The sequence below is a fragment of the Manis javanica genome, chromosome 2, assembly GCF_040802235.1.
Source record: "Manis javanica isolate MJ-LG chromosome 2, MJ_LKY, whole genome shotgun sequence".
NCBI lineage: Eukaryota > Metazoa > Chordata > Mammalia > Pholidota > Manidae > Manis > Manis javanica.
In genome coordinates this window covers 152,877,288-152,899,035 of record NC_133157.1, presented here as the reverse complement: position 1 = coordinate 152,899,035, position 21,748 = coordinate 152,877,288, and the positions used below count along the sequence as shown (strand labels likewise).

Genomic DNA, 21,748 nt, shown 5'->3' with positions numbered 1-21,748 from the left:
TTAAATTTTTCTCAAGCCTTCCTCAAATTTGTTATCTGCTAGAATTCAAGCAACTGGCTCTCAAATAATCAATAAATGATGATTTCTTTTCTTCCAAAAGGCAGTGTATAGAACTGGAGCTATGGAGACCAAAAATATTGGTTGGTTTTTCTCTGGCCAGAAGTGCTAAGGTATAAAGGGACAGCTGAGGATACTTTTGGACCACAGGGAAGAAACAGCAAACATTTAAGATAGCAATACATTATCATAACCATGTAGCCTCCTAATGTAAGAAAATAGTGACACAACAAAGTAATTCCGAAGCCATCATAGTACACCCAAAAACTCTGAGGTTGAATGTCTTTATTTGACCTCATGGAAATCTGTTCTACCTGCTTAGAGGTGTAGGGATTATAAGGTGATAAATGAATTTGAGAGCCCTTGAAAAAATTCTAGATCACTATAAAAATTGTTCTTTCAATATTATTTTGATTATTGTCACCATTCTTAGAATAGACTAGTCATGACAAATGAGGAAATCACTAAATAATTTTTTGTCTGTATCTCCAACTGGAATAGAGATCGTCCCACCAGTATTCTTCAAGGAAACAAACAGATACTGATCATCTATTATCCAGAGTGCTCTTTGATTGACCTAACGCGTGACACAGAAATAAAAAAATTCTCCTGTCCTCAACAGCTTGTAACTTAGGGGCTGGGCCTGGTCATGTGGCCATGTTTTCATAGCCCATGCTTCATGTTGAGAGGGTTCCTGCTGTACCAGTAAGTCGGCACTTCATTTCTCCATGTCAGAACCATGTCTGCTAAACCAGCATTCCCCAAAAGCCCTGATTTTGTCAGGTTTTTTGGTGTAAACCCCCCCACATCGACTGACTTCATGTTGCCAGTGTGAAGACCCTGAACAGGAAGCAGGGAGGAGATGTGCTTCCTCTCTTTCAATAGTGCAAACTGACCGCAGCAAACCTCTGGTTGAAACCCAAGCTGCAGAGATAAAAAGGAACTGCTATATTTTGTCATCTTGCTCCCAGGAGGACAGACTATAAACCAGGGGCAACAGTGAAACCCCTTAATCATCATTCAAAACATTGACGGTTTTTATTGCTAGGAAGTCATATCTTGTCTAATCTAGATTCCTATACCCAAAAGGATGAATTGAGTAATTACAAAACCTGGTCATATTGTGTATCATCTGCCTGAGCAAGACCCTGTTTTATGTCTTTTTAACTTCAATATTTCACATACAGGAAGTACTCAAAGAAATCTGTTGAACTGAGTTAAGTGTGATATTTTGAGAACACAAATTAGGGTGTTACTGCAGTGTTCCTAAATCGCTTCTACCAAATTCTTCTCTGTCTGGAAAATTGTACCATTTATCTAATCATGATTTCTAGTGCCAAATATTATACCATTTTCTACTGTAACACTGAATATTCATCTGCTTTTCACTCTCTACTTGTGTATCTACTCATTCGTTATCTATATTTTCTTCATAAGCTTGAAGATTTTCGTATTTGTTCATGGAACGTCTGTTATGTGCATGGCACCGTGTTGGGTGCTTTGGAAAAACAGACAAGTAAGATGGTGGGACAACTCCAGTCTCGTGGGATTGCCCGACTGCGCCCTCTGTCGGTGGGTTAGCTCCATCGCCAACCTGGCGGCAGGACAGCTGCGGTAGTCACAGGCATCATACTCACGTATGACTAGGGCCAGAGGAGGAATGGTGATGAGCCATTTTTGTTTGTTTTTCCTTCTTCAAAAGATGAGAATTTTTCGCAGATGTCCCCACTGTCTTTTCCAAAACAGCACCGATGAGATCCTAAATCAGTTAGAGGCCAGAGCAATGTGATTTCCATGACTGGTGCCTAGACAAATCTTACACAGAAGGAAGGTGCTGAGGAGTGAACCACAACAACCATTAGAAGAGCAATGGGGAATTTCAGTGCCTTAGGAATTCTCTTATCATTTCTCTGTTCTCACCCATTTAATAATATCACATTTATTTGACCCTCTTTAATTGTGAAGCACTGGTATGGTTATTGCAAAGAGTTTAAGTTAATAATACAAACCCAGTGTTTAGTTATTCCAAATGAATGAGTGCATCTTGAGCTTCCTAACTCTTTGTTTTATGTCACTGTGACCCCAAAATCTCAGGGGTGAGACTATTACACTCCTCTTTTTAGCTAAAAGTAGATGGTACAAGTCCTTCCCAGTTCCTGCTGTGTTCTCCATGCTCTGGCAATGGAAAGCAAACTGAAAATAAATCTTAACTCAAAAACATGTGTATGCCCTACTGCCCTGTGGGCTTCGTTGTAGTCACAGAGCAAAACAAGTTGGCCTCTTCCCTTCTTGTTTCATAATATAAACAACTAAATTGGAATTTTTTAAATGTTTATTATGAGGAAATTGGATAGAAGTTGATCAAAAAGTAGAGGAGTGAACTACTTACTGATTGACTAGAAATCTGAGGGAATTGAATATAAACACTAACTGAAGGACACAGGGATGGGGAAGCATTATGTGTCATCACTGTGACCTCTCGGAAGGCAGCACATTCACTTTCACAGAGAACAGGAAAGCTGTGTGAATTTCTGGCTTATTTATGAAGTCAGGACATTATGAAGTCATAACACAAGCTATGGGTAAAAAAATACCTTTGTATTTTCTGGCTTAAACATTGGGGTCACAGTGAGATCTTTTCTAACAAATCATTTCATAGCAAATTGATTTATACAGATTAGGCATAGGCAGGGAACTCTTGGGGGTCAAGCTGGTCTCCTCAGATTGGTCAGTGAGCAAGAAGCAGCAGTAGTAAACTCAGGTGAGCAGGCCTGGGCCCCAGTAATGGAAAAACATCACTAGGAGAGATGGCTGGCCATCTAGTAACTCTATCTCCAGTAATAAAGAGTATGTCAACAAAGAGCCCTTATTCGTTATGACAAGGATGAACAGGTATTTTTAGTTTAGCACTGGTTTGATCCCATTCAATTGTATCCCAGAACTGTCTGTGGGAAAATACACTTGTGTCCTAATGCAGATTAATTGTGGCATTCTGATGGCATCAACTTGCAAGTTGGAAAGGAATGTAAACTACCCAAAGTCTATTTTCTAAGCTTGAATATTTATCAAAATAAGTGCCCTAGAGAAATGAAGATAAACATAATGCTTTTAAAGAAAATGAATTGCTGACATTAATACTGACATTCAGTGAGAAAATTAGGTAATTTGTGAAGGATTGAGAATCTACCCATATTATTTCTAGGGTTTTCACTGTAACTTGAAATGCTGTCAACCTGACCTGTTTCTCTGCCTTTTACTTCATGTACTTCATATCAAAGTTGTGTGCTGAGCAAGTCTAATACTAATGAGTGCCAAGTACAAGAAATTCTTGGTCATCTTCATGCATGCCATGTGTATTAATTTAATCAGTGGTTTAATTCACCATGGGCTAAAATAAGGTCATTCAATCTCTTAGAAACTCAAGTGAGAGTAAATTAAGATGGTGGGCCAAACACCCTAGGTAAACTAGTCCCATAATCTTTTGTAACAGGGAATATAACTTATTTATGAAAACATATCAGAAACACCTACCACCCTAGAGTTGAGCCGAAAGAGTACATTTTAGTAGAACTGCTATAGCAGAAATTCAGTGCATTCAGAAAACAAGGAAGACAGGTTTTGCAGCTTACTTCCTAGCGCTTTATGTGAATTTTATTATTTTATATCTATTTAATCCTATAAACACTGAATCCTAAGCTCATAGTCCTCATCCTTCCCAATATCTGACTGTGAAGGGAAAGAAAACAGCATATTAAGGAGCCTGATAGGCAGCTCTTGTGACCAATAGGATTCATTGTTTCATAGTAACATAACAGTGGTGGGATGACAGGAGCCCTTACTGTCTACCCAACGCTAGTCTATCAAGTGCCAGTAAATCAAGGCCCATCTTAGAGAATAAAAACAGAGACTACCTCTAAGGAAACTCAGTGTAGGAGAGAAATGTGAATTGGGAAGAGAAGTCATATTGGTGTTAAGATTTCGCTTTGACATGGGACAAGCCATTTCCTAGTAGCATTTGAGTTTTTTGAAGTTCATGCAAGATTTGCACTTAGTCAGGTTTTACTTTTTGGTGTTTGCTACATTACAAAGAGCCTTTTAAGACAGTCAGGGAGAGTTGGCAACTTTGTAAAACTATTTCCTGTATATGTTTCATACTGACACTCAATCTCTTTTTTCACAGGAGTTTAGATTTAATCGTTTTGTAGAAGATGGTAAGAAGAAAACCACCTTTTTCAAAAGAGGGAAGAGACTGAAATATTACCTAATGCCATTTGGATTAGGAACCAGCAAATGTCCAGGCCGGTTTTTAGCAATTGTTGAAATAAAGCAATTATTGATCGTACTTTTAACTTACTTTGATTTTGAAATAATTGATGATAAGCCTGTAAATCTAAACTACAACCGCCTTTTGCTTGGTGTTCAACATCCAGATTCTGATGTTTTATTTAGGTACAAAGTAAAATCTTGAAGATGCTGTAAGTAGAAAAGAAATCCATCAAAACTAACCAAACAGCCTCTGTTCGTCTATTTGCTTTTAATCTCTGCAAATGTAATTGTTTTGTTTGTATGTGTGTCTAAAAAGTGCCAAATTCTATTTGATCTGAGGTCAGTCCAGTTTGCACTTGGCCACAAAACACATTATAAAACAAAACAGGATGGTGGCATGAAAATGGACCTCAAAAGCAACATAATGATAAACAAAATAGTTTTTTTAATTTCTGCATGTTATGTTCTTCACCTATCTTAGTAGATGAACAGAAATCAATTGGATACTGTGGATTTTTTGGTCACTCAACTTCTTCTCTAATATGTACAAACACATTTCATATACTACTGGAAATTTGTGCTGGAAATGGATATAGTCTAACAAATTCCGAATTCTCAAGAGAAGGAAATTACATTTCCATGAGATACAGTGGATGAAGATACTTCCTTCAAATATAATAGCAATAATTTCTATATTGCCAGTATACATTTCCATTAAATGAGTTTTGTGGTAGATTAAATGTTTCAACTTTACTTCAGTATTTAATCATCCATAAATGCTTTTTATTACTTTGTATACTATGGCTCAGTAGAACAAAATTCCTTGTTATATAAGACCATTCATGTTCAAGTTAGATACTTGTAAGACTTAATGTCTAAGAACACACATAACCTATTATTTTTAATCAGTTGCCCTAGACATTAGTATTATGCTTATTGTAGAAGCAAATATTGAAGTCATTACAGGATTGATTATAGCATTTGGCTTTATTGTAAACTAAAAGAGTTATGCCAGTATTACAATTAATTCTTTCCTAAATGCTTTCATTAATATAACTGAGAAACTAGAGAGCAGTATTTGTTCTTGACACCTCACCCTTTTGGGCTTGGAGTTCTGTCGTTTTATTTTGAGTCACAACATTAAGTAAGCCGTATAATTTCATATGCCATAATGCAGCCTTGTGTCCATGATTCAAAGAGTTGTACTATCAGACTACCAAATGATTGTCTGGCATCTGACATGAAGGATGATGTTCTGTGTAAACAGGCAAAACAAGTAAATGAATCCAGTTAATTCATGCTGCATAAATTGGAACTTCTAATATTTCAGAAATGTGCTATTGTTTTTTAAAAGGAAATTGATTTTTAAAATAACATAATTACCATACATAATAAGTAAATAGATTTTCTAGCATTTATTTCTCTTTCCTGAAGTACATGCTCTAAACATTCCTGAGTGAAGGTCTGCTAGTCCAAACTGTTTTTGCTTAATTGAAAACATCTTCATTTTTGCCTTATTTCTTAAAGATGATTTTTCTCAGTGCACAAGTCTACATCGACAGTTACTTCCTCATAGCACTTGGAAGATATTACATGTTCTTAAGGCTTTCACTTTTGTTATTAAGAGGTTAGCCATCAGTCAGTTTAATTATTCAATAGGTAGTCTGCCTCTTCTCTCTAATAGCTTTAACATGTTTCTTTGTCTTCAATGTTCTTAGTTTCTTTCTATTTATCATGGTTACATGTCACAGTGCTCCCCCAGTCTGAGGAAGTGTGTCTTTCATCAAGTATGGAATATTCTGAGCCATAAAGTCTTTGAAAAATAGCTCTCTCTGACCCTGTGTTAGATCCTCTCACTCAATATTCCATGCTGCTTGACTTTTTCTCTCTATATTTTCTATCTCTAATTTACACTCTAAGTAATGTGTGTAGATCTCTCTTCCAGTTTATTCTCCATGCAGTGTAGCTAATGTGCTGTTTAACTCATCCATTGAGTTTCTTCCTTCTTTTTATTTTAACCTCAGCTTCACAGGATTAAGTGATCAAACTCTGTATACTCCTTAGTTTATAGTACACAATTAAAATTGGTCCAAGCAAGGACCCCTGGTATGTATCTTTATAATATATATACTGTTATCTTCGGTGTGTACGTTTTTAATTTCCTCAGTGCATTTTCTGTAGACCAGAGCCTTCTAAATTTTCTTACTAAGTGCTATGTTTTAAAGATACATCCACATCACATTTGAAGATGACTTCATTTTGTCCTCATTCTTGATGGTACTTGGTGCACAAGTCTAGGCAGACAGTTATTTCCTCCCACCACTTAGAAGATATTGCTTTCATTTATTGCTTCTAACTACTGCATAGTATTTCACAGTGTGCACCCACCATGTTTTAATGCTCTATTTACCCAGTGATAGAAACTATATCAGTAGGATGGTTTCTTTGGGGTAGAGGCCAAAGCAGGACCTAAAAACTCTATCCTCCCCATCCTCCCACTGCCATGTCCAGCCACTCTCCACCCTGGGCTGCTGCAAACCCACACGACATTTGGTCATGACAGCCTTCATTCTCCTTGAGATGTTCTAGATTTGTTATGTTCAATCCTCAGATCCTTATGACCCTCTCCATCCTTGGGGTCTCAGGGTTGATTTTGAGTCAGGGCACCAGCTACCAACCTGTCAGCTTTCAGTTTTCAATCCCACTGAGTTTGCTAAATTCAGTGATTCCTGTTCACTTTGAGAACTCTTGATTCTTCATATCTGCCTGGTCATTTTTAATAATATCTTGTTATACACTCAATATCCTCTTTCATTTATTTAAATATGTTAAGAAACCTATTTTGTATTCTGTATCTGATACTTCCAAATTTATCAGTGTTTCGTGGGTGTGCAGTTTGTTGGTTTCTTGTCCATAAGACTTATTCAGTATGACTCGGTTACTGAACCCAGATTCCTTGGAATTTTATCTCTGGAAATTTTATAAGACCTGAGTTTAAAGTTCATTCCTCCAGAGAGAATTTGTGTTTGCTTGTCTGACTGCTGATGTTACTATCAAACTCAGATTACTTTAACTTTTTAGCTTGAGTGTTTTGAGAGGAGTTGGGGGATGAGAGCTACAGAGGTAGTGTGAGCTCTAGCCCTAGATCAGTTGCAATGCAGTCCTGTGATTAGAAATAATCAGGAGAGACTTGCTGCGTTTTTTTCCCTTTCACCCAGAGCCATCACTGATTCTGCAAGTACACCCACAGTCTTGCTCTATGGAGCAAGGTTTCTTTCTAGCTCACCTACTAAGGATGTTGCCTTTGCAAGTTCTTGGTTTTGTGCAGAAGTCCTGGATTTCACACACACCTACCGTCTTGAGCCCTGTGCTTTATCTCCTGCCTTCCACAAAGTGTAGTCCATTCGTTTTGTACTAGGACACCTAGTATGCCATATTGCCTGAAGCAGAAATGTCTATAATCTTAAATTCATCTTAGTAGCACACATTTGTGATGGTATAGTAGACATAACACAGTAAATTACTCCATTCAAATTCATAACTAAAAGTGAGTACAGGAATTTATAGTAGAAAGTAAAAGTAATAAAGTGATTGAGAAAATATATAAAAGCAATAGCCAGTGGAGCCAAAATGAGAGAGTCTTGTGACAGACTGAGATCTAGTAATTAAAGAGTGTTAATGAACAGAAAAAAAATGGAGAAATAAGTGACAAGACATGGATTCTAACTGCGACATAGCTGGTTTGTTGTTATTGACAAGTCACTTGGCCTCTCAGTGCTTCAGTTTCGTTACTTGCAAAATAAAATAATGCCGTTTTGACACCAGAGTTCATTATAAGGATAAAGCATAGTAAGATAAGTGAATTTATTTTGAAAAGGGCAATCCAATATGCAAATGTAAAGTTGTAAAGGAGATAGGCTAACAATGCTGTGCCTTTTAAAAACTGTTCTTATGTTAAAGAGAATCATTCTTTAGTCCTTAGGTAATTACTTATTCATTTATTCAATCAAACATTTTTGAGCATTTCCTCTATTCTAGATATGATGTTACGCAGTGGATTGCCCTTCTTCAAGAGCACACAATTTACTAGAGAGGGCAACACATACACAAGTAATTTATTATAAATGTAGTTGTAATACATCTTTTTAAAAAGTTCTTAAATTCTGATATATCATTAGTACTAATTAACCTTTCATCACTCATTCCAAAGTAGTGTTCTGTAATGAGAAATACTATAGACATAATTACACACAATAAAACATATACAACAGGCATGACAGTCACTGAGGCTCCAGAAATTTTTTAATGGCATTTTAAATATCACAAACTTACATCTTTTCAGATTAACAGCCTCCTCCAAGTTTCACATTGAAGGAAATTGGTAACTAATAATTTTTTTATATCAATGACCAACAGTAATGAAGCATTCAGATAGCAAAAACTAAATGCTCTGAAGATATTAAGAAAAAAGCTGTTTAGCACTAAATAAGGCATGCTGATAAGCAACCTATTTGGAAACTTTTATCTGCCTTGTTTTAGCTTTGCTGGCACAGTTCATTGTATCTTCTCCATTTTAGCATTAAGTTTGGGTCCCAAGTCTAAGGCAAAGAACTTCCATGCTCAAAATTTTCATGATTACATCTGTTTATTTTCTCATAAAAAAAGAATTTATGTAACACTTCCTATTATAAATTCTAATTTAACAGTGGAATGTTAAGACCAATTTCAAAGATCAAAGCACAAAAATTATCTAAGTTTTGATCTTAGTATAAAATAATGTCAATAATTATAAAACAAGAATTATATGCCCTTAGAATGTGCTCTGCTTTGAACTATTAAATTCACTGATATTGCAATCTATTATTTACTTGAACTGCATTATTAGCTATTCATATCCACATACTCAATTAAGAAAAAGGTAGCAAGCCAAGATTACATTCCCTGTAGCATTATTTTAAATTATAATGAGCAATCACATAAAACTCTAGTATTTCTCGAAAGCAATTATTACTTACTCTACTTCACCGTGTTAATCTAAATCAGTGATCATTGATGTTTGAACTTTTTAGCTTAAATGTTTATTTTGTTCATAATACTTTTTTGAGTAAGCTAAATTTAATTCATAAAAAATTCTGCACAATTTTAAATAGGAGATAATTTGGCAATACTTATGTTTAAAAATATTTTTTAGTCAGAGATATGCTGTGTATTTTTAAAAGCTGTTGTCCTGAATTGTTTGTTCAATATTATCTTTTGATTTTAAAATGGTATATATGTGGACTTATAAGGAAGCAAATTTTAAAGATTTCGGATGAGAAATGCAAGTGCTTTGTAAATCTAATTTTCTTTTATTTTCAACAAGAATTCAGTAAATCAACTTTTAAAGCACACGTGAATGACTATGCCTACTTATTTCCCTACCAAAAACATGTAAATATTTTACATGTGACAGAAGATTTAATTACAAATAGCAAATTATTTGGGAAACAATTTTGCTGCCTGACTATCCACATCCCCATCTCCCCTCACCAACACACACACACATATAATATACTTTTATTTTCTGACACTCTTCCTAAAAGTACATTAATTGTTATATTCAGAGTATTTTTCAATATAGTTTAACTTATTTATATGGGAAATTAAAATAGATACAAGAAATACCAGTGACTAATAAGTTTTTTAATAAGTTTATTTTAACCAGGCTGACTTTGCTAGGCTATAGTTCTTAATAATTACTATTATTCTATAGAGAGATATAAAAGTACAGCAAGAAATGGGAGAGAGATCCCAATAGATGCAGTCTTTGTCTTCTGCAGATTACTTTACCACAGATAATACATGAAGCTGAATAATATTTCTGTGTTCTATTTATTCATAAAGCTGAAACCCAAACTGTAAATAAAGCATATAATAGAGAATGCTGTTGATGAAAATCAAATGTGGCTCCTTCAGTAACTGTACACACAGCATTTCACTGGGACACTTGGCTTTTCTAAGAAACACTCCTGTGAGTCATTAGCATCTTCTAGGAACTTGCCTTAGACTCCAAAGGTGTTCCTGTACATTTGAACTAGTCAGGTCCACATTGTTTAATAATTAGGGTAAGTTATGTCATTAAATGGATAATCTATGAAATAATTGTCATTGCTTTCAATTTTACTGAAAAAAACACTGAGTAAGTACAAATTTTTCAGAACTGTCTGGAATTAGCATGATCATGTGAGTAATACTGTGCATTTTCTATCCAGGATATAGCTGGAGAGAAAAATTACTAGTTAAGCTAGATAATTTTAAATGTGTTTGATAGAGTTTATTAATTATTTGAGGTATATGTTCTCAATTCCTAAATATATTCATTTTTAATAAGCAGACATGATGTATTACAGATCACACAAAGTATTTAGAGATAGACCCATGAAGCATTTTATTTCCCTAATATTTTGTGCTTACACAAGAAACTAGAGGAATATAAGTAAAAGTTAAATGTAGTAACATCTAATGATTCATCACTGAGTCAAATTTAAACAGTTACTAATATAAAGCATGTATTAGTTGGGGATTTTTATTTGTTATGAAGAGAACATTTACTCCATATAACTTTCATTTCTAAGAACTAGTTTTTGTAGTTTATTTACATAAAATGTATGTCACCATTACCTGAAAACTAACCTATGTTTTTTAATAAATGCTTTTTTCTTTTCCTTTTAAATTAATGTTTAAATGAACATAACTTCTAAGAACTGACCAATATATTTAAAATTTTATAAATGCCTTTGTTTTATGCTTTCAGTAGAATTTTTAGAAAGAATTTGAAATCATTTTTGAATTTTTTGATAAATGCAAATATGTACAGTAAGTAGTACTTTCTCCATGTTTTGAAGTTTGGTATTCATTATTTTAACTTTTTATTTTGACCTAATTTAAGGCTTACAGAAAAGCTATTAGATAGTATTCATTTTTAAAGAAGAAAGTCCTCAGACTAAACAGTGCTGGCAAAAAATGTAAACCAAGATGGGTTGCAGGACTTTAACAGTTGAAGATCTTAGTTAATCCTTGAATTTTGGAGATGACCATCCACAATAACTACCCTATAAGGCAACATACTGAAACAACTAGTGGCAGAGATAATTTGAGTATGTATGCCACCCAGATCCTCCATAGTCCAAATATGTGTTTTATTTTCATTAACATTCTTTTCTAAATTTAAAAAAAGCTTACTTTGTTGAGTAATTCCAGATTTTATTTAATTTCACTCTCTTGAGAAATGTACACTTTAAAGATATGTATGCCTAGTGCTTCAACAAATGAAAATTAAAACAAGTTATGCCCTGACCCTCCTTCCTGATACATGGGGCATTTAATAGACAGATTTCCTTTCCTCCTTCATGGCTCTTCATGTTTCTGTGGAGGCCTGGTTAGGAAAATCATTGCTTTTCATGGGTGTCTCAGGAGGAGGGCACAAGCTCAGCCTGGCACCTGAATTTGACAGTAACTTTTCAGAGAGACTGTACATGGAAGATGTACCTGTACCTGCTTAAATAGACCTTGCATGATTTAATGTTCTAACCAGTTAGGTACATAGTCTAAGTCTCTCCCACAGTAAGATATTATTTGTCTTCTCTTTTCAAAGATTAGATTAAGATATTTAACAAAGAAATCCTTATACCAGGTTCTCCAGTAACTGACAGAGCAGAATAAACGCATAAAATGAGGTTAGGCCATGAAGCATTTTTATGTTTAAATTCTCATCTCTAAACATTCCTATTAGCATAGCAAATTTGAGTTGCAACCATTGTCCTAATAAAATATGAAATCTTGACAATTGCGAAGCATTTGTAAATAATGGGTCCTTTAAATATCCCTGAACTTTATTCTAAAACTTATAAGGAGAAATAATAATTGCTTTATATAACCACTGATACCATTTTAGCATTTGATGAAGATGTTAATTTATGGTTGGTTAGCAGTTTATGGCTGTCATTAGTTTTTCAGTTTGATCCACATTAGAAATCTATTTTTCTTTTTTATTTTAATCTGAGACAATTATATAAAGATATGGTTATGTTTTATCTAAAATGTATCATTCTACTATAGCATTTCAAATTATTCACAGATCATAGTTCTTATATGTGCATATATGAATTTAAAAATACAGCAATAAAATGCTTGAAACAGATCATAAATTTGCTTCATATTTTATTGCATCTCTGAATCAGGTTGAGAAGACAAGGGCAACTATGGTCTTTGGGAAAGAATTAACTCTTTCCCAAGCTGGTGAGAGTGAAATCATAGTGTGAATAATTAAAGCTGACTGGCCATCAAAACATCCTGTTGACTTGTAAGGTAGGGTTGTCCATTTTAGACAGGGGGCAGGGGAGAAGGGGAGCTTTGCAAAAGCCTCTTTCCCTTTGCTGTCTGACCTTCCCAGCCAGTCATTTCTCTTCCAGAGCTCTCCCATCTGTATTTCTGTTACCCAAATAAGAGAGTACAGGGGAAGGGAAGGAAGTCACACACGCACGTGCACAAGCCCTGGGGGGTACCTGGTAATTATGCAATAGTCCAGTAGTCTCCTGGATCCGTTAAGACTAGTAATTTAGAAAAAGTGGTATTTAACCCAAATCAAACCTCAGGAAAAGCGAGCAGAGTTTCCCAGCTTTTCTAGGAAGCGAAGAGTTCTTTGGGCTTTAAAACTGGGGCGCTTTCACAAAATTCCAGGATCGATGCGGCTGCGGGGTGCTCCTAACAAGCCTGGCATTCACCAGGCCACAGGGGTGCAAGGGACAACCCGATCCTAGTGCCACCTCTCCAAAGAGAGTGTGAGGCAGAGCTTCTGAGTTCGGTTTTTGTGCCAAGGAACTTGGAGGTTGGATGGCTTTGCTCCCGCAGGAGCACCTGGAATGCCAGTCCAGGGGAAGCATCGGGAGAAGTACTCTGCGGCGGCGGATCCCGAGTCCCTCCCAGCGCGCAGCGAAAGCAGAGCAGCGTGGTAGTAGCGCGTACTGAGGCAGTCGTTCCGTCTGTAACCTGCGGAAAAGCCGCTCCCTACCTACTGTCCTGCTAGGTCCCCAGGACAAACGTTTGCCTTGGCCCTTGGGCTAAACAGACACCTGCTGATCCGCACAGCCTTGAGAACCCTGGCTCTAATAAGCACATCAATCGATCAGAAGAGTCAGAGGTAAGGAGAGGAGAAAAAGACTTTTACTCTGAAGAGTTGTTTTTGCTCTTAAACTGTCTCCTGGTTTTCCCTGCGGTCTCCCTCCTTCCATCTACTGTGGGGATGTCTAATTTAAAAGGCCAAACTTAAATCAACCTGCAGCTCATTGGCTTGACATAACCAGGTGCGTCCAAGTTATGAGTGCCAACGGAGAGCGCGCAGGAGACGGGCTCATTTATTTTGCCCACATAACAAAAAATGTTAATTGACGTAAAGTTGCTTGGCACGTGGGTAATCTAGTCTGACCTGCGTTTTAATTAAAAGAAAACTTATTTATGCTTCTGATGCTCACGTTTAGCAATTTAATTTGTTTAGCGGTACCATTGTGCAGCAGTTGACCATCCCTCCTCCCCATCTGAATCCCCTTTTCATTTAAGGTTTTGCAAAGGAGCCTCGCCTGACCAGGGTTCATTACCTCCCGCCCTTCATGAACACTCTTTCGGGTCTCTACTCGCTCTGTCGCTCCACCCGGCAGAGCCGCCACAACGTGCTGCGAGCCGGGAAGTGAACTCTCATCATTATTTTTCAAAGTCTGGGAAGTGTATTATCCTTTTTCTTAGTGGTAATTAGTTACCATAGCATCTAATACGTAAATGTACCCAGAGCACACCATTAACAGCTAAACGGAGGACTCAATTTAACACATGATTGTATCTTTCATAAGTCATTACATTGGAAAAGTCAACGCCACTCATGCTGGAGCAATCTCAAGGTCCGGGGCGCCAAGAAAGGTTCGATTCCCGCATCCGAAACCAAGAGTGAGTGGGAAAGTGAAGTTCGTGAGCCTGGGCCCTGCCTAGTGAGCTGTCGGCAGTAAGGATGAGTGGTGGGTGGGAGAGAAGGGAGAAGCACTTAAGCTCAACACGGGATCCTGGAGAGGATGCCCAGCTGCGGAGAGTGGGGAGCGCACCACAGTGCGCGCGCGCGCATGTACACACACACGCTCACCGAGAGGGAAAACGCGGGCTAACAGCTAGCTCGTCGTCGAAGATCATCATTTGCTGGTCTTGCGGAATCCACGAAAAGTCCCGGCGCTTCTGTGGGTGCCCAGGGTCAACCTGGAAATGAGACCTAAGTGAGAAGCAGAAATTAGATAAGGAAATTGAAATTAGAGAGAAATTAGACAAGGAAACGGTGGGAATAAAGGGCCAAGTGGGACTCTGGGTCCTCTCGTGACCTCCTCTGCCCACTCTCAGCTCCCTAAAAGCAGGAACAGCGGGATCCGCCAGGCCTCCGGGTTCGGTGGGCGGGTCAGCAGGCTCAGGGGAGGGCAAGGTCTCTAGTAGTCCGGTATGCTGCAGTTGTACGGGCCAAACTGCTGTGGCCAGAGGGCACTCCGGTATGGCCACCAGTGATCGCCCCGGGCACGACATGGATGCTCCATATTGGAAGGACATCTGCGCCCAAGTGTGTAGGCCCACTTTCCAGACTGGGCCTAAATTCAAAACCCAAACCTCAGAAGGAAAGTGCCCCAGGGGGTTCCTGGCCTGTGCGGGTTGGGGGCTGGGGGAAGAATTGTCTCTCTAACCACTGGCTTCCTTTTCTAAAGCAGCTGATGAAGAAACTTTGGAAAGTTCGGAGTTAGGGAAGGGAAGGCCACCTAAGTAAATCACCAGTTACCCCTCTGCTGGTTCTTCAAATGTCCTATGCTTATTCCTAGAACCAAACGCTGGTCACCTTCTGCATTTGGAAAGAGAACTGATTTGTCTGAAATGATCAAAATGAAAATAAATATCATTAACCCTGTTATTTTAATAATTGTACATAGTCATCTGATGTTTCAACCTATTCTCAATATTCTGTCCACCCCTAACCCTATCCATTTCAAGTCTCTTTCAGGACTATGAGTGGAGATTTGAGGGCAAAGACTAGAGAGGTCAAGGGTGAAAAAAAGGAGAGACTTTCTTTTCCTCCTGGAGTTCAAGATTTGTTATTTGTACAATTTCTAATAAGAATTGAACAGTATAGAAGTTGCACAGCAAGTATTTCAAGGCCTTTTAATAATGAGAAATATTAAACAGTAAATCTTTCAGCAAATGTGTCCCCTACAATATTAATATGCAAAAAGAAAAAATTCGACTAATAGTGGCTGTGGTTAATTCCTAATCAGAATGATGGACAGCAGGGCCAGAACAATACAAACTAATGGCTGTGTTGCTGATCACTTTACCCCTTGATTAAAGACACCCAATTATGGCACAGAACAGTGTCGTAATTATGTTTCTTAATCACATCCAGGAGGTTTAATTGCCTTAACGATGTGTTTCATTAAATGAATTTAGGTATTATAGTCGACAGTTTTCATACACAGTTGTTTTCAAATTAACATAATATTAGACATCGTCATGGAAATTGTTTTAATAATCATAATTAGAAGCACCCAGGCTTTGTCTGGTAAATGCTGAGAGACGGGTCTCTTCCTGCCTGGGGGTTGCCCTGGTCTCTTCCCTCCCTCTACCCCCCACTCCGACTGGGAGGGCTCCAGCTTCAAGGCCCTTTACTGTTATGTTTTCTGAAAAGTTACAGGTTCTGATTAATCTTTTTTGATGGCAAGTGGAGCAGAAAATATCCTCCCTCACCCCCCACTAAGTTTGATGGCATTTAGGGATATCATTATGAGCTGAGGCTCTACAGACAAAAAAATGCATCTAGCATACTGACTACTGAAGAAACACCGTAACTTCACCACCACCACAACCATCTCTAGTCCTCCACCACAATAAAAAGCAAGCCTTCTATATTTGAAGGCATTATTAAGGTCCAAATACAAGCTTATACAGACATTCCGTAACAGAATTAACCCAATACCCAGCCCAATCCAAACAGAGTTTCTAAAAATTTCATTAACAAGCAACACTAGTAACTCTTTGGGCATTGTTTACACTTAAAATTCAACCTGGTTGATTCTTCTGTCACAAAAAAAGCAGAAAGCCACAATAAAATCTATCCTTAGAGAATCCAAATCCATCTCTTCCTTGCCTTTCAGGCAGTTGCTGATAAAAATTTTGATATATACTCTTGAAGAAACTTTCCCCTCTTTGATGGGCCCTGGCATAGTTAACAGTGCCATATAAGTGGGAAAAGAATTCCAGGGACAGCATGGCCTTCAGAATTCATGCCAGCAGACAAGGACTCCGGCTGTCCTCTGGATCTCACCACTGACCCCCATTTCTCTCTCCTCCAATGACCAGGCCCAGCCATCATTCTTTTAACAAGTAAACTAGGGCTACTACTCCTAATTGTGTATCCCTGACAAACTTTATTTAGTTCCACCTTCTCTGAAACTCCTTTCTTTTTTTGTCACCTTTCAAGCAGAGTAACACAGCAGAGAGGTGAATGCTCCTTCCACAAAGCACAGCATAATAAAATGTTTGATCAAAATATTTTAATAAAGATTCTTTCTGACATAGATACACATACAAATGGTCATACATAGCTGTCATAGTCTGATTGGCCTATTTAATATATATATATATATATTTATGTATATATATGTCATTTTTACACATTGGAAACCCACCAGTAGATCCATCACAGCTCCCAACTCACCATCTGACCTGACAAACTGAATTTGTATTATCTGCAAGGAGTGGAAAATAGCAGGAATCCATTTTTAAAAAAGGTTTTCTTGATTTTCGTAAGATAGAAAGGCAGGCAAACAGCCATGCAAACTAAAACTGAAAGCTCACTTTGGGTAAATAGCTTCTTTCTCTTCCTTAGTGTTATTTTATTTCTTAAAAAAAAATTTTTTTTTAGAAAAATAACAAAGAATTTCACACCATAGGCAAATCAAACCAGTCTTTAACTTAAATAATTCTCCAAAGTTAAAATAACTTATATGTACATATATATTAAAAGCAGTTAAATTAGACCTTTTAAAAATGCACAGCACAGCCTGGAAAAATATTTGCTTAGCATGTTCTGACTTAAAAGATCTATTGCTGTGATGTCTTTCCCTTTCAGAATGCAAAGGAGTCCCCTTTTTAAAAAGAGATCAATTCATTCATCAATTAAGAATACACCTTTCCTGTAATTTTTGGACTGAAGCAATTTATTAAAGCTCAATTTAAATACAGGGGTGATGCAACTGAAAATATCCAGGTGACCTTTGATAAACCTAAGCAGCTCAGGTACATCAATGTCTCTTCATATTTGTTGGCAAATAAACCTTTTAAACACTTGGCACACAGTATAAGTTGATCTAGAAAACAGAATTTAGAGGCATTAAAAAAAATTCTGCACGTAAGACTCATGACCTTAACACATGATACTGTTGATGTGTCTTTGAATAAATAACAAATAAATACCATGAATTGTTAATACATCACTGCAGAGTGGAAAGTAACAAGGTGCACATAAATATTTTTAAATGCAGTTCTTCCAGTCACAGTCAGTTTTTTATATCATTCTTGCCAAAAGTTTTGAGCATTTCACAGGATTAAAGTTCAGAGACAATAAAAAATACAAGTCTTTCATAGCAACGTGTCTCCTTCTGTTTTATTTTTTTCCACTTAAAAGTCTACATTTCAAGTTTTTCTCCTGGCTCAGAATCAAAATTTATTTTCAAGTGCCCTTTCTGATTTGTCTGAATGAGTATTTCCTCCCACAAGCCTCCCAACCCAGACTCCTCCTCTCCTCCTTGGCTCTTGCCAAATTCACAAGTATTAGTAGGATTAGTATTTTGCCATTTAATACTCTTCACGCTTAATATTCAAGTGACTACTTTTCAACTTATTTTTCACCTTAGAGGAAAACTGCTTCCTCGAGGTGTAGGCTACCACCAAAGTTGCCACTTTTCTGAGAAAAAAGACACCCATACTCCATTCCCACCTTCATCTCCTTCCTTCCGCCCTCCCCACCCCTAAGACCGAAATTCTGGGGATGTCATGGCTAACAGTCCCGTTTGTCTCTGATACTTCTCCTCAGTTCTCGCCTCTGCTTTGTTTGCTTTGCAAGTGTTTCAGAACTACCAGAGGACCGAAGCGGGGGGTTAGGGGGGGCAGCTTTTCACTTTCCTCTAGCTTTGTGGTCGGTCCTGTGTTTTTTTTCCGGGGGGAGGGGTGTTTAAGGCTTCTCCGTGCACTGTTTGCAGAGGCTGGAGGAGACGCTGTTGAACAGGGCGCACTTCTCCGGGCAGGAGGCGGCCGGGGGTAGCCCGGCGCTGAATGGGTAGCCGGCAGCCTGCTCGTAGGCGCCTAGCGCTGGGTGCAGAGCAGCGGCGGCGGCGGCGGCGGCGGCGGAGCTGGGCAGCGAGGCAGCCGAGATGGCCTGGCCCTGGTTGAGGTAGGCGACAAGGCGCCTCATCTCCTCCAGGGCCTGCGCCTGCATGAGGATATAGTTCTTGGCGAGCAGCAGCGTGGCGATCTTGGAGAGCTTCCTCACCGAGGGGCTGTGCGCGTAGGGGATCACCGCGCGCAGCTCGTCCAGAGCGTCGTTCAGGTCGTGCATCCGCCGGCGCTCCCGGGCGTTGATGTTAAGCCGCAGTGCCTTTTGCTCTTTGGATTTCTTGCTGCCGCCGCCGCCACCGCTACTGCCCCCGCCGCCGCCGCCGGGACCTCCCGGGGGCGCGCTGGAGCCGCCGTGGACGTGGGCGTTGGAGCAGCCCTCGGCCGTCTTGGCGCCGCCGCCTCCCGCGCCCGGCGAGGCTCGCGGGTCGGCACCTCCGGCCCGCAGCACCAGCTCGCAGCGGCCGTCGCTGTCGTCGTCGGGGCTCTGCTCGCCGCCGCTGCTCTCGGCCACCGAGCCTCGGCTTGCGCTCTCGCCGTATTTGAGGCACAGGGCGGCCCCAGCAGGCAGGCTGCTCAAGCTGGGGTCGCCCCCCACGCCGGCAGAGCCCACGAGCAGCCCGGGGACGCCCACCCCGCCGCCGCCTCCCCCGGGCGGCGGCAGGAGCAGCCCTGCCCCCTCGGGGTCAGCCGGCTCGAAGCAGCCCAGGGGCGACGAGGAGGACGACGCCGGGCGCTCCCGAGGCGGCGGCGCCAGGGACAGGTCCATGCCCGGGGGCGTGGAGCGGAAAGCCGCCTCCAAGCGCTTGGCGGTGGAGGCGCTCAGGCTCTTGTGCAGGAAGAGGTCGTCTTCGCCCGCGGCGGCCGCGCCGAGGTGCAGCCCGCGCTCCATGGTCCGGCGCCGGCGTGCAGCCCAGGCCCGCCGCGCCGGCCGCAGCCGCCTGGGCTCGGGAGTCAGGCGGCGCCGCAGACGCGCCCGAGCCGGGCTCCCGGGCTGGTGCGCGCGTCGGTCCCGGGGTTGCTGGCAGCCCTCTCCCCTTCTTTTTCTTTTTCGCCTTCCCCCGCGCTCGCCGCCTCCTCTTCTTCTTCTTCTTCGTCTCCAGCCGATGGTGCCGGCTGCTGGGGCTCACCATGGGCCGCGGCCCCGCATGGTGTGAGGGTGGGCGCGGAGGGAGTGGAGCCGCCGCCGCTGCCGCCGCCGCTCTGAGCCCAACCCCGCGCCGCCTCTCCGCACCGTTTATCTTGCTTGGATTCACCTTCAAGAGATTTCCGGACCCATCAACCAGCCGCCGCCACAGACGGGGGAGTCTTTTACATCATTATCTCTGAGTAGGTTATTATGAAGAAGACTCGCCTGTTGGGACAGCGCTTTCTACCCAATCAGGTTAACGTTTTAATTAATAGGATTAAAACGGTAACAAACAATCGCAGGCGCTATCTGGCCGCGAGTCTGAATAGTTTCATTTCCCAGGTCTGAAGACAGGCAGCAGCTAGAGCTTTATAAAAGGCGCCTGCTCCATTATTCTGCGTGCCATCTGTATACACAGCTTAGCGCATATGTTTGCAAGGCGCTGGGTCCTGTTAGTAACCCAACAACTGCCTTTAGCTTGACATGTGTGGCGACTTTCACTCATCAATGAGCACACTAAAAGCCCTACTTAGAGCCCAGGATGTTCTTTGCTCCTTCAGCAAATTGTGGATCAGCGGCGAAGCCTGGGAGTCCCGTGGAAAGCAGACGCCCCCCAACCACCGCACCCCACCCCCACTGCCCTTCCCTCGCCACTGCTGTCTCGTGTTGTGCTAAATTACCCTTCCGGGCGAGAATTATACTCCACCCTGTTCGTAGGATGACTCTGGTCTGGATTTGGCGATGGGACTTTGGGGGTTAGTGGAGTCCCCGCTGGCTTGTCCCAAATTCAGACACGGTTCTCAAATAATAAGAGAGCCAAGCAATCGTACCCCTTGAATACACTCTTATCTCCACTACCAACACCCCTCCCCCCTGCCCATTTCCTACCCGGATCGAAAAGAAAAAAGAAAAGGAAAATGAAGAGCACCCATTAGATTAACAAACAAAAAGCAGGAAGGGGTGCTTCGGCATTGGTCTCTGAATAACTGCTGCAGTGATGGTGATTGTGAAGCACACGATTCCCCAAACAGGAAGAAACTGATTTCTCAAACTTTCCTCAAGATTAAAATCCAGTTGTTTCAGAATAGTCAACATCACCAAGAATCAAGTGGGGGCATTTGTGCATATATATTTATCCGGAAACACAACTGTCAGCCAAGAAGCACTTCAGGGACACCTGCATCTGCCTCGGTTGTTCTTGGAGCACTAGTAAAGAGAAGTGTGAAAGCAAGTACTGCTCTCCCGATGGGGAGCAGTACACGCAGTCCTCTCGCTCAGGAGTAGAGTGTCTGCGAGACTATGGTACTTAACAGAGGCTGGGTTTCATCCTTATGACATAAGTAAAAACAATATTTCCCAACACGTCCAGTAAATCTTTCTTATGTGGCAGAATTACCGGAGCCCATGAAATTTTTGGTATCTCTGGTTTCATTAAAAACCTTTTAATTGTGGCTTTCAGAGTTGGCCCCAGGTGTTGGACTCTTTTCATTACATTTTGCTCTAATGTGATGAAATTCTAATTCTCTCCTTACCATATGGTTAAATTTCCCCACTGAGAATTAGTTGAAAAAGGAGAAATAATCTATTAATCTCTGTAATAGATTCACAAATGAGGTTCGCCACAGAACCTGTTTTTGAATGATAATATCAGAACAGTTGGGCGCCTTATTTCATAAAGGAGGGGTGAGGGCGACAATGAAGCGCCTGCATTTTCACCTGGAAAGGATGAAAAGGGGCCCAGGGGTATCGTTCCAAAATAATTGTCTGAGATTCAGTCTCACAGGGACAGAAAAAACTACAGTCTTCGGTTACCTTCGCGCCTTCAGATTTACTGGAACCCGAAGATTGAGAAAC

The 21,748-nt window shown here is 40.4% G+C and overlaps 2 protein-coding genes across 4 annotated transcripts in view; one reads left to right on the top strand and one right to left on the bottom strand.

The window, feature by feature from the left end:
* Positions 1 to 9,711, top strand: part of CYP7B1 (cytochrome P450 family 7 subfamily B member 1) — a 166,826-nt gene extending 157,115 nt beyond the window's left edge. For all 3 annotated transcript variants that reach the window (XM_017675620.3, XM_073229594.1, XM_017675621.3), the window contains exon 6: positions 4,238 to 9,711. In XM_017675620.3, coding sequence (XP_017531109.3) covers positions 4,238 to 4,525 — 288 coding nt within the window. In that variant the 3' untranslated portion in view covers positions 4,526 to 9,711. The remainder of the gene's footprint in view (positions 1 to 4,237) is intronic.
* Positions 9,712 to 16,910: 7,199 nt separating this feature from the next.
* BHLHE22 (basic helix-loop-helix family member e22) lies at positions 16,911 to 19,771 on the bottom strand. The gene has a single exon (XM_036998294.2). It carries the CDS (start codon positions 19,655 to 19,657, stop codon positions 18,605 to 18,607), a length of 1,053 nt encoding a protein of 350 aa, XP_036854189.1. The 5' UTR covers positions 19,658 to 19,771; the 3' UTR covers positions 16,911 to 18,604.
* Between the last annotated feature and the right edge of the window lie 1,977 nt (positions 19,772 to 21,748).